At 44.8% G+C, this 13,632-nt stretch overlaps 1 protein-coding gene across 2 annotated transcripts in view; it reads right to left on the reverse strand.

Annotated features, from left to right (window-relative positions):
- Nucleotides 1–13,632, reverse strand: part of ECD (ecdysoneless cell cycle regulator) — a 351,511-nt gene that overhangs the window by 203,880 nt on the left and 133,999 nt on the right. For both annotated transcript variants that reach the window (XM_086922289.1, XM_086922290.1), the window contains exon 8: nucleotides 7,833–7,958. In XM_086922289.1, the coding sequence (XP_086778415.1) occupies nucleotides 7,833–7,958 (126 nt within the window). The remainder of the gene's footprint in view (nucleotides 1–7,832; nucleotides 7,959–13,632) is intronic.

Consider the following 13,632-nt stretch of genomic DNA (forward strand, 5'->3'; position numbering starts at 1 on the left):
TTTTCCGTAGATGCAATCAGTTTAATTCGTGATAGTTGTGAATACGGCAAGTTTTGTAATAAAGCTCTCGGATGAAAACTGGTGAACAGTGGTGCAATATTGCGATCTGTAGGTTTATGATAAACTGAAGTTTCCATTTTGTGAACTGTGATAGAAACCAACACGTCCAAAAATGAAATTTGAGTGTGACTAATGTCATATGTGAAGTGGATCCTATTGTTCCTGGTGTTCAGTTGATTGATCTGGTTTATATGTAATGACTCGGGCCCAGTCCACATAAAAAATATGTCATCAATAAACCTTTTAAAGAAAATGGTATGTTCTGCCCAAACTTCATCGGAAATAATGAAGTCATTTTCGAATTTAGCCATAAAAATATTGGCAAATGACAGTGCTCCAGAAAACCCCATAGAGGTTCCACTGGTTTGTAAAAAGTATTCCACCGAAAATATGAATGGCGTAAACAAAACTACAATAACTCGAATATAAACACTTTGTGTACTGCTACTTTAGTGGATTAGAGTAGTGCCCATTTGCATGCTTCTAGACCTTCTACCAGCGGAATAGATGTATACAATGAAGTTTCATCAATTGGACATAGAATGATCTCATGTGACTCCAATGTTACTGCCTGTAACAATTGTAGAAACTTTTACGTATCTTTCACAGACGTCATCCAGTTTTGTACAAAAAGTTGCAAAAATTAATCTATGTAGTGGCCTAATGGCTCAAATGGCTCATCCACTCACAATAGGTCTAAACGGAGGGTTTTATACATTTCTGTGAACCTTCGGTAGCATGTACAATTTTGGGCATCTAGGGTACTGTCTCGTTAGAATTTTTTTTGTGTTCCATTTATCCATTCCATTTCCAGTGTTTTGTTTAAGAACAAATCTAATGTGTGTTTAATTTCCATCACAGTGTCATCTGTTAACTTCAAGTATGTTGTTTGGTCATTGACATGTTCAGCTACTTTGGTTTCATAAAATGACGTGTCCATTATTACCAAGGCGGCACCTTTGTCTGCTGTTTGAATGGTAATTGTATTATCATTGGCCAACTCTTTGATGATGTTTAATTCACATTTATTAATGTACTTCCTAATTTTTGTTGTTGTTATTCCATTGTAATTTCTGAAGATCTTGTTTGACCAATATTTCGAAGGTGTCTAAGATCTTATGTGACACTGGTGGCATAAAGGTGCTTGGTGGTTTGAATTCTTTGTATTCCAAGGTTTCTTTTTGTAAAAACTCAGTCATGGTTGGAACTACGTTGTTGAAAAAGTGGCGTAGTCGTAATGTTCGCATAAATTTGAATAAACTAATCTCAATCTCAAATTTGTTACTGCAATATGTGGGTACAAAAGATGTTCCTTTCTCCAACATTTGTAATTGCTGTTTATTCAATTTTCTTGATGAAATGTCGATTACTAAGGTTTGTTCTTGCTTCACAAGTTTTGATTGACCATTTCCTTTCCCGCGGCGAGTTTTCTTGATTCCGATGTTTCTGGTGGTTTCCCCGTCACTGGACCCTTTTCTAAAATACCAGGCTGTTGTTGGATCATGGCTCCACTTCCGGAAGCTAGTGCTCCGTCGCCCTCAATTGTTGGTACATCTGTATTCATGTTGAGGAATATTATTACCAGGAAGTTAAAGATATAGTACGTTCACCATATAAGCAGGAGAGCAATCTAGTGTAGTCTGCTTTTGGACAGAGCTTACTCAATAGTTCCTCTCAGATGAAGAATTGTGCCTCAAAATCGAGGCATTCTGATAGTGAGGTTCTGGTCAACATCAAGTGAATTGTTTTTTATCTTCAAATGGATTCTCAAAGATAAACAGGATGCTAGAGAAGATCCAACCTGAAATGTTTTTTGACGCTGAACTACACCTCAACATCAATCATGTGCAGATGTTCTGAATACCCTTTCCAGCTGTCAGAGGAGGCCACCAAAGCTCTACAAAGAGGATTGATCTGCCCTGGTAATGGAGCTGAGAGAAAAGCTGAGGTAAAAGGTTTCAGGCATTTTACAAGAAAGCTTAGCTTTCCACCAAGGGCTCTATCTGTCTCTTATAGGGCACAACATTAATTTAAATGGTAGTCTGGATGATATCACACAATCTATGTCTTAAATGATACATTAAAGTTTGCCGCTAGATTAAAGGTACTTGTTGAAGAGAGCCTGTATAATAGCTTAAAAACAGGTTTGTTGGGACAGAAAAGTTCCCTGTGTAGTTGGAGATGTGTTCTCCTGCCTTAAGTGCCGCACTGTACTGTTGTCTGGATCCCTAATGCTGATTTTTTTTTCATAGGTAAACAGGGATCATGTGTGTGCACCATGACGTAGACCTGTCTTGCAGATTGAAGACTTGTTTGACCAGGCGGGCCGTTGAAAGTGCTACCCTAAAAGGGGTGGAAGACTATCACCAAGGCAAGAAAGCAAAAGACGCACAAATGCTGGACGGAATGCAGAACAAATCAAACCATGCACCTCTAGTCACAGATCTGGGTTAAATCCATTGTTCTTTTGCTCACCATGCCACCCCAGTTTAGACCCAGCCATATGCAAATCAGTTTTGACCCTGTGCCTCATGGGAACAGTCCAGCCTGAACTAATAAACCAGGTCCTCTCTGGACCAACAACCCCTCATCAGCCAGGCTAGGTTAAATTCAGTGGCACAGTGCGCCAGGATCCACGTCTGGGGATACCTGGCGCACTTAGGGCAAACAAGCAAAAGACACACAAATGATGGACGGAATACAGAACAAATACTGGGGTGAATGTTAAACATTGTGCAGCATTCTGTTCATCGATAGTTCTTTTTCCATATGTCCGACCCCGAGTGGGATGTGCATACCCAGACGTGGGTCCTGTGCTCTTTATGCCACTGGTGTCAAGCTAGCCTGGCTGATGAGAAGTGATGCCCCGAATCCGGTCCCAGGATGCTTGTTTCCAGTCCAGAGAGGACCTGGCCTGGCAGTTCGGCTGGACTATTCCCACAGGGAGCAGGGTCAAGACTGATTTGCATATGGCTGGGTCTGTACTGGAAAGGCATGGGGAGCAAAACAACTATGGATTTAGGCCCAGACCACTGTACTGGAGGGAATGTTAGACATTGTGCAGCATGCTGTCCATCAATTGTTCTTTTTACATTCACCAGGGGTTAAGCAGCGTGAGAGCAGTGGTGGAAGCATACGGTGTAGGAATCTATAGTAGTAAATAGGTTATTTCTATCCTTTGTCACTGGACTATAGGCTCACTCACCTTTTTTTGTAATTTATTTTGGTTTTTGCATAAACAATATAAAAAAAAGAAAAAAAATGTTTCTCACTCACAAGTGACTCATAGTGATAACAAATATGCAATAATGTTTACAAGCACATAATGTTTCAGTAATCGACTAACAAAATACATTTCCACTCTTAGTCTGTTATTGATGTCTCAAGCTGGGTATGCCGCTTGAGTGTGTGGTTCCGAATGTGTTCCCTTCCCAGTATCCGAGCCATCCAGGAAAACGAAGGCCACCTGCCCTAGGACCTGAAGGGGGGAGCTGCTGTTGTGTGTGCAATTGCACTGGAGAAGTGTATGTTGCAAACAGAGGTACTGAGGCAACCCCCTGTGCCAGGAGGGGCTGCAGGGCTAAATCAACAAAGACTTCAGGCCTTAGCCAGGGACTGTAGTGAGTCTGTGACCAGCAGGCCTGGGTGCACCACAAGATTCGTCCTGACTGACCCAGAGGACACTGCACCCTCACTCGGCTCCAGTCGGGAGCCAACGAATTGGATCTACCCCCCTTTGAGTAGCAGAATTAAAAGTGACACTTCCACAAGTTTTTCAGTAGCTACTGCCTTTGGGCCATTTTAAATATGCACAGTTACCATATCAAGATTTTCAATTCTGCCTGAACTGGTCAGAGCCGGTCGCTCCTCCCGCCGCGTGGCCCACCCCGAGGGTGCCCGGTATCCGCCGCCGCTGCCAGTTTGTATCTGCCCCCTCATATCTGTATTGTGCCAGTAGTCGTTTTTGCATCGTCCTCTGATAGTATTGTGCCTGTAATTGTTTTTTAGCATCGTCCTCTGTGCCCCTGATCGTATTGTGCCTGTATTTGCTTCTTAGCATCGTCCTCTGTGCCCCTGATCGTATTGTGCCTGTATTGTTTTTGCATCGTCCTCTGCTGTGCCCCTGATTGCTCCTGTGCCTCCACCGCCGACTCACCCCGCTCCCTGCCGCTGCTACCCCGTGGCCCCACCCCCGCTCCCTCCAGCATCACCGCTCCCCTCCCCACTCACCACCCCGCTCCCGCCTCCCAGCTGCTCCTCCCTCGCCCCGCCCAACAACTCTCCATTTATGGCAGAGTCCGCGTGTGCGCGCCGATTGTGCGCCGAAGGCGCGCCAAAGGCAAGCCCGTCTACGCCCGTCCACGCCTGGCCCACGCCCAGCGCCAGACCCCGTGGCCCCCGCAGAAGCCACCACACCCGCCGGACGTACAGGGCCGCCACCCTCAACGCACTCAACATCGGCCGGACCCCCAGCTGCCACCGAGCCACCCCAGGACGCACCCACGGACTCTTCACCCGTCAACCCTGCAAGTTCTCCTGCATCCGGACTTGCACCGCACCTGCACCCGCCAAGCCGAGCACCAACCTGAGGTGCATCTTGTTCAACACCCGCTCCGTCCACAGACACGCCGTGGAACTATGGAACCTGCTCGACACCACATCTCCAGACGTCGCCTTCCTCACGGAAACTTGGATGAACGCCTCCTCTGCGCCCGACATCGCCATCGCCATCCCGGACGGATACAAGATCACCCGGAGGCACCGCGTCAACCAGACAAGAGGGGGCATTGCCATCGTCCACAAGAACACCATCCGCATCACGACCAACTCCGACGACACCCTCACAGCCGCCGAACATCTTCACTTCCAGATACACACCGACCCCAAGACCACACTCGGAGAAACCCTCATCTACAGACCCCCAGGACCCCGCACACAATTCAGGGAAGACATCGCAAACTTCATCAGCCCACACGCCCTCCCCTCCGCTAACTACATTCTCCTAGGGGACCTCAACTTCCACCTGGAGAACAAAACCGACAACAACACCACCACCCTGCTGGACAACCTCGCCAACCTCGGTCTCAAGCAACTGGTAAACACCCCCACCCACTAAGCCGGACACACGCTCGACCCAATCTTCTCCTCCAGAAAGTACATCTCCTTCAGCCACTCCACCGGACCCCACTGGACAGAAAGACCACAACTCACCACCTCCCACACCAGGTTCCCCGCAGGAGCTGGAACAAGATCACCACGGACCAGCTCACCACATAACTGAACCAGAACCCTCCCACCAGATCTACGGACCCCAACCAAGCAGCCAAACACCTCACACAGTGGATCACCAACTGCGCTGATGACCTCGCACCCCTGAAAAAACAACCCAGCAAGCCCGGAAGCAAGAGAGCCTCCTGGTTCAACGACGACCTCAAGAACTCCAAAAAGAACTGCTGCATCCTCGAGAAAGCCTGGCGAAAAACCCCGACCACAGACAACATGACCGCCCTCAAGAACGCCACCCGCAAACACCACCAGCTGATACTTACCACCAAGAAGTCAGCATACAAGGATCGACTAGACAACAATGCACACAACAGCAAGGAACTCTTCAGCATCGTCAAAGAGCTCTCCAACCCCAGCGCCGGAAAAAAAGACATCACCCCCTCACAAGACCTCTGCGACTCACTCGCCTTGTTCTTCCACAGCAAGATCGCAGAAATACACAACAGCTTCGGCAAACAGTCCACGCACCCAACCACAGAACCAACACCCCCCACCACCACCCTCCGCGCCTGGACCCCGGTCAGCACCGAAGACACCATCCACACGATGAACACCATCCACTCCGGATCACCAACCGACCCATGACCCCACCACATCTTCAACAAGGTCGACTCAGCCATCGAACCCCAACTCCGGGACATCATCAACTGCTCCTTCAACACCGCCACCTTCCCGGAGAGATGGAAGCATGCCGAACTCAGCGCCCTCCTGAAGAAACCATCAGCAGACCCCACCGACCTCAAGAACTACCGCCCCATCTCGCTCCTCCCGTTTCCCGCCAAAGTCATTGAGAAGACCGTCAAGAGACAGCTTGCCACCTTCCTCGAGACGAACGGATCCCTCGACCACTCACAGTCCGGCTTCCAAGCCAACCACAGCACCGAGACCGCCCTCATCGCTGCCACGGACGACATTCGAACCCTCCTCGACAACGGGGAAACAGTGGCCCTCATCCTCCTGGACCTCTCCGCAGCGTTCGATACTGTCTGCCACCGCACCCTAGTACAACGCCTCAGTAACGTCGGGATCCAAGAGAAGGCACTGGAGTGGATCATCTCGTTCCTCGCCGGAAGAACCCAGAGAGTCCGCCTCCCCCCGTTCAGATCCGAGGCCACCGAAGTCATCTGCGGCGTACCGCAAGGATCATCACTCAGCCCCACCCTCTTCAACGTCTACATGAGCCCCCTCGCAGCCATCGCACACCAACACAACCTCAACATTATCTCCTACGCCGACGACACCCAGCTGATCCTCTCCCTCACCAACGACCCTGCCACCGCCAGAACCAACCTACACGAAGGGATGAAAGAAGTAGCCGAGTGGATGAAGAACAGCCGCCTGAAACTGAACTCAGACAAGACGGAAGTCCTCATCCTTGGATCATCACCCTCCGCCTGGGAAGACTCCTGGTGGCCCCCGGCCCTAGGCAGCGCACCCAAACCCACGGACCATGCACGCAACCTGGGCTTCATCCTGGACTCCTCCCTCTCGATGACCAGACAAGTCAACGCCCTCTCATCATCGTGTTTCAACATCCTACGAATGCTCCGGAAGACCTTTCGATGGATCCCCACCGAAACCAGGAAGACGGTCACCCAAGCACTCGTCACCAGCCGACTGGACTACGGAAACACCCTCTACACCGGAACCACAGCCAAGCTGCAGAAAAGACTCAAACACATCCAGAACGCCTCCGCACGACTCATCCTAGACATCCCCCGACACAGCCACATCTCCGGACACCTGAGAGACCTGCACTGGCTCCCCATCAGCAAGAGAATCACGTTCCGTCTCCTCCCCCATGCACACAAGGCCCTCCACGACCTGGGACCCAGGGACCTGAACAACCGCCTGACCTTTTACACTCCCACCCCCCAACTGCGATCGACCAACCAAGCCCTCGCCACGGTTCCACGCATTCGAAGAGCCACCATGGGAGGAAGATCCTTCTCCTACCTGGCAGCCAAGACTTGGAACTCCCTTCCCATCCACCTCCGCCGCACCCAAGACCACCTCTCTTTCAGGAAGCAACTCAAGACCTGGCTGTTCGAGCAGTAGCAGACCCCTCTCCCCCAAGCGCCTTGAGACCCTCTGGGTGAGTAGCGCGCTATACAAATTTCTTGATTGATTGATAGATTGATTGATGGTTGCCACATAATAACCAGTTTTTATAATACCCAGCTGGTACAACAGGGTCAGTTTCAATTATGCAGAAGAAAGGCTTAAGACTATACAATCAAGAAGCATCGGAACACCTCCAAGCAAGTGCAATGTTGAATGTAAGGAACTATCCCACTCATTCAGCAGTGAACACTAGTGTTTCTGAGAATGATGTCTGTGTGGTCTCAAACAAACCAGGTACTGTAATGCCTGGACAAAGACCAGAACTGTGGCAGTTGTACACCAAGTGAATTACGGGGCCTTAAACATAGTAAAACAAGATTTCCTCGAATCTCAAACATGTAAATTAAAATAGAACATGCTACCTTAAAGTAATCGTTTTTCTTCAAGCTGCTAAGAAAGCCACTCCACCGTGGATTATCAAAAGTACTTCTCGTATTATCGGATGACGAGCCAGTGCATTTGGAGCACATAATTTCAAATCCATGCGCCTGAAAGAGAGACAGATAAATGATTAATTGGAAGCATGTTATGCCTTCCACTTAAAAAAATAAAAATAATAATAATGACTGCAAAATTGGCGTGCAGTTTTCTGAATGTAAACTGAAATCTGTAATTTCAGCAAACTAATATGTACAAAGGTGTAAATAGTATCCATTCGTCTATCCTAATTCCATAAGAATATAAAACTTCCTAGCTATTGTGAAGGAAAGTTTCAATTCTATTAAGGACACGGAGGCGAGCATTGTGCAAAAACGTTCTTTTTATTGCTCAGCAGCCAAAACTAACATTATAGCAACACAATAAAAGACTGCAAATCCCATAAGTCTTTTTTTTGTAAGAGACCAAACAGTCCAACCATAGAGTACACCATATATAACATCCACCAAGGAAAAGCCCTTCCTTTTTCTGTGCTGCTCAGCAGCTTGTTAAGTCCTGACATAGAATTCACAGTGTTTCAATATTTGTATTATATTTGCAGTAGATCATTCCACTGCAGACTACATCAATAGTGGCTCACTCAGCAAACTTAGAGTTGCCCACTTGAACAGAACCAACCTACAACCAAATACCCACGTTTTCCCTCTTTCTACTCAGGGATGAGGTTGCTTTTGAGCTGGTGGTGGACTCCAACACCTATAGGGAAGGATTTCCAAGGCAACTGATAATATCCATCATTAGTTGTAAATACTAAAGGTCCAGCACCCTAAGTCTTAGTAGGCTAATAAGTGCAATGTCTATTCTAGCAAATCTTTTCAGAGGTGGACCACAAATCTTGAACGATGTAGGTTCTGAAGTTTACATTGTACATTAGTTTCTCCAATGCCAAGATTTCCCAGAATTCGTGATACCACTGCAGAATCAATGGCACAGTGTATTTTTTTCCAGATGCTAGTTATAAGCATTATATATGACCCCTCCATTTGATTCCTCTGCAAATCATGGGATGTCATATTAGGGGCAACATGATACCTTAAGCCGAACAGAACCAAATGGGATCCATTGAGCCAAATACATAATTTATCACCCCCAGGATCTCTTCCTAAAAAGACCAGAGCCTTTCACAGTTCCAGCACATGTGCAAAAAGGTCTCCTCAACCCATCAATTCTCCGGCATATGTGGATAGGGTACATGCACCTAATTCAACATGGTGTAAGACACCACAGGAGCATGAGCGTGTAATGATTTTCCCTGTAATAAAGACACTTATAACTGCAGAACAGTTTGCCAAACCTGATCCCCTTCCTTGTGTTTTTTGGGCTGCTTAGATCTCTCATTCACAGAGATTTCCACTACAAGTGCCCTTTCCTCCATTTCGGATATGGCAAAGAATGCAAATCCTGAGTAAAGATATGGCTGAAATGTATTGAGGAGAGGAGAGAAGACAGGGATATGATTAAACCAAGTATCAAATACAGGTCTAGTAGTGTCACATATAGACATGTTAGGGGTCCTATTCTATTTCAGCTGCTAGAACAGGCGTCTGACAGTTCTGCAGGCCATCACATGGTCCATGTTTACCCACTTTTCATTAATACATGGCTGCTTTCAATTCACATTATACATCGATGTGCTGTTCTATAATATAGTACTGAATTAGGTCAGGCTAAAACTCCTTTGTGAGTGTGAGCCATCTGTTTTTCTCTACAATCTAGGTGATTCCCCTTCCATACAGCTTTATGATCACAAAATGTAAAGTTGAAGAGGTTGCCATTTCATGGTGCTTTGTATGAGAGTGTTGTACCATTCTTGTGCTTAGTTTTTACAAATCCCAACAGTGTGAAAACTATCCAGAAAGAGCTAAAACCACAATATAATCTACAAACTGAATTCACTGGTATGTACATAACTTTTTAATTCTTTAGAAAAATTACATTAGAAATGAAGATGTATATGGGAGTTTGATAAAAAAATATCAGTGATATGAAAAAATATATCAGATGAACTGTATGTATTAGAGGGTATGTGTTTAGGAGCTAAGTAGTGAATGCTTTGGGAAGTAAGAAAAAAATGAATTATTGCCTCGATTACATTGTGTACTTTATTGAAAAATAACAGTACAGTCTTGTGGAAAGCTGCAATGAGGAACTAAGAAGGTTTTAAATGTCTAAATATCATGTGCAGAAGAGGTACATATGCATATAAAGATGAGAACATGAATGCTTGCATATGGATTAGAAAGACGTAATACTTGTGCGGTATATATTGGGAAGATTTGTCAATGTGGTTTTTAACTTATATTATTGCTTAGCATACGCTTGGATGATGAGATATGGCTCTTGTGATTGCAGATAGCTTTATATACGGTAGGAATGAGTTTAGTAAAAGATGCAGAAAGGTATATATTTTTGGGAAAGATGGTTTGCAGGTGTACATCTATTAAGAAATTGCATATATATTTACATGGGGATCTATGTTCAAGGAGGCTGATAACAATTTCACGTATATGGTGAGGGTGGTGATTTTTCTTTAACCATGGTTTTTTTTAAATTGAGAAGGAAAAATAGTGCAGAATGCCTTGAGAGTTCTTGTACTAGCTTCATTTGGAGTGTAACTTTGGTTTGGAAAATGCTGAATATATGTTTTAGAAGCAGAATAAGCATTTGAGAAAGGATGTAGCTATACAAATTTAAAATGTTGTTTTCCATTTTAGAAACCTAGTGATGCATGTGGATGCTCAGTAACAAAGCAATGTATGCTCCTAGAGAGCCAAGAATCCAATTATATACCAACTGTGATTTCTAGACTTTAGTCACACATAGCTCAGTAGAAAAGCATATATACAGTAAAACAGGTGGTTTGTCACTGACAGAAGGAGATCACCAGTGAGTTACATATATAGTCACAACTGTTATGTATCTAACAGCAATGAAGATACTTTCATAGTCAGTCAGGCAGGAGTTTGACACTCATGCAATCACCCAACCACTAGTGAGGCAGTCATCAAATCAGTGATTTAGTATCCATGGAGTTATTCAATTACCTAGGCACTACACATGTACTCTTCGAACCAGGCAGGCAGAAATTGTGTAGGTCATTGAACTATGGAGGGACTACTTATACATTTATCTAATCACCCAGACAGTAACAATGTACATTAACAAGGCTTTAACTATGAAGTCATTTTAAGACGTGAGCAGATGCTATGCAATCATCTAAGCACACACTTAAACAACCCATGCAGTCATTGAAATACTGAGGCATAGGCATGAACTCATGCAAACACTCAGGTACTACTCATGCAGTCATCTAATTACGTAGAGAGTACTATTGTAGTAAACTGGTTAATCATCCAGTAGCTATGTACTCATTTAATCTCCGACGGCACACTCTTACACTAATAAAATCACCCCAGCAGTACACTTACTTTCTTCCAATCTCTCAAGGTTTAACAATGGAGTCAATCCAATCACTCCGACACTAGTCATGCACCCGTGTAATAAGCCAGACATTACTGATACACTCATTGAATTATCCAGGCACTACCCATGTAGTTATATGAAAACCCAGGTACTAACTGTTCACTGAACAAAAAACACATGGACAGCAGCTAAGTAGTCATACAATCACTGAAACACTACTCATGCACTCATCCAATCTGCTAGGTGCTATACATGTACTTAAATAATCATGTATGCAGTATCCACACACTCTATAAATCATGTATATACTATCTATGCACTCCTGAATTCATCCAGACACTAAAGTTGCTCTCATTTAGTCATCCAACCAGTATCTCTGGAATTATTAAGCCATTAGTCAAGCATTTATCTAATCATTTATGCACTACTTGTACACTCATCCAAATACCCAGATAGTAGTGATAAACTCATGTAAACACACAGGCAGTAACTATGCAGATATGAAACTATCTATGGAGTTCTGCTATACTCAGGGAATCATCTATGAACTACCTGTATACTCAAAGAATCACCTAGGTACTATGTAAAAACAAGCGCAAATTCAATGCACAACCCTATTTAACAACCTATACTTCTATCAATATCTTTAATCTACACATACTTACTTCCTTTATGCATCTATAAACGTTCCACGTACTTAATGATCTATATTTTTATTACCTCTCTCAATATATCTTCTACCTCAACTCTCTCACTCATCTCAAATCTCTTTCTACTACTCTTTCCAATGCACTACCCTATTTCTAACCCTATACCTCTATCAATATATCAATATATCCTGACATCCACTCTCTCATTGAACTCAAACCCCATACCACAACTATGATCCCCAAAATAGCCCTTACTAGATTCTCCGCTACTCTACCCTTCCTTGCACCATCTGACACCTTTTACCATAAAACAAGCCTTTCTAAACTCTTTCCTCTGGCTCTTCCACTCCATATTCTTTTGTACTCATCCCAAGCCTCCCACTACTGCTATGACCTCCCAAAACACCCAAATCTAAATCCTCCACTCTATCCTTCCACTATCCTTTTCAATCAAAATAACAAACTAACATGTCCACTTCTCAAATTTCACTATACTAATTCATCACTAATCCTTTATGGGTTACAGAGTATTGTGCTACTTGCCGAAAAAAGCACTTCAACAACTCATTAGGAGTAGCAAGCACTATATAAATGCAAACCTTTTTTACCTCTTCTATCCCTCCGCTATCCTTCTTAAGCCACATAACTGACTAATATCCACCACTCAAATTACTTTCATATTTCACAATACTAATTCACCACTAATCCTTTATGGGTTCCGGAGTAGCGTGGTACTCGCCGAAAAAGCTTGCGGGGGTAACAAGCGCTATATAAATGCAAACCTTTTTTCCCTCTTCTATCCCTTCACTATCCTTCTCAATCCAAATAACTGATTAACCTATCCACCACTCAAATTACTTTCATATTTCACTGTATTAATTCAACACTAAGCGCTATGTAAATGCAATTAGAAATTACAACTACCAAGGCCTGAAGTGCTTCTAGCTCCTGACAAGGGATGAGAGAGGGCGCATCTTGGAGTGGAGAAGTGTGGCTCACGGGTTAGTGGAGGCAGACCTGGAAGCAGAGGTCAGCCCGGGACCTGGGTTCAATTCCCGGCTCGGCGGGATCTTGAGTCCAAAATGTCCACGGACTCGACAATTCTTGCTCCGGTGCCTACTCGATTCACGGGATCACACTCTGCGACTCTGGGCAATAGCTTGCTTAATCTCCACAATGGCCCCTCGCGGTGGGATGCCTGGCTTTCACCTTGTGGATACCCTGCCGGGGTTATTTCACAGGGGAATACCAGGATGGGTTCCCTTAACAAGCGCTTTGATACCGGGTCGGTGATTTGCGCTATTTAAATACATGTACATTTACATTTACATCTTGAAGCAAGTAGCCTGTCAAGCCAAGCCATGAGACATATTAGCTTCTCCACTTCCCCAAATCAGGGAAGCTCTCTTCCCTATGTCAGAGCAAATTGGCTCCTGAGAAAGTGTTTACCGATTTGCATAAATTAATTTCCAAGTATTCAATCAACCTTTACACTATTTTGCCAGATCAATATAGAACACTGATTCAGACCCTGCACACTTGGAAATAGATAGAGATCCTGCAGCAATTCATCTGAAATCCATACGGAGTTTCACATTGATAGTACAGCCATAAGGGGGGCAAGAGTTCTCTGAGGCTGTCCCATGGTACA

Source organism: Lissotriton vulgaris, chromosome 5 (assembly GCF_964263255.1).
Source record: "Lissotriton vulgaris chromosome 5, aLisVul1.2, whole genome shotgun sequence".
Classification (NCBI taxonomy): Eukaryota; Metazoa; Chordata; class Amphibia; order Caudata; family Salamandridae; genus Lissotriton; species Lissotriton vulgaris.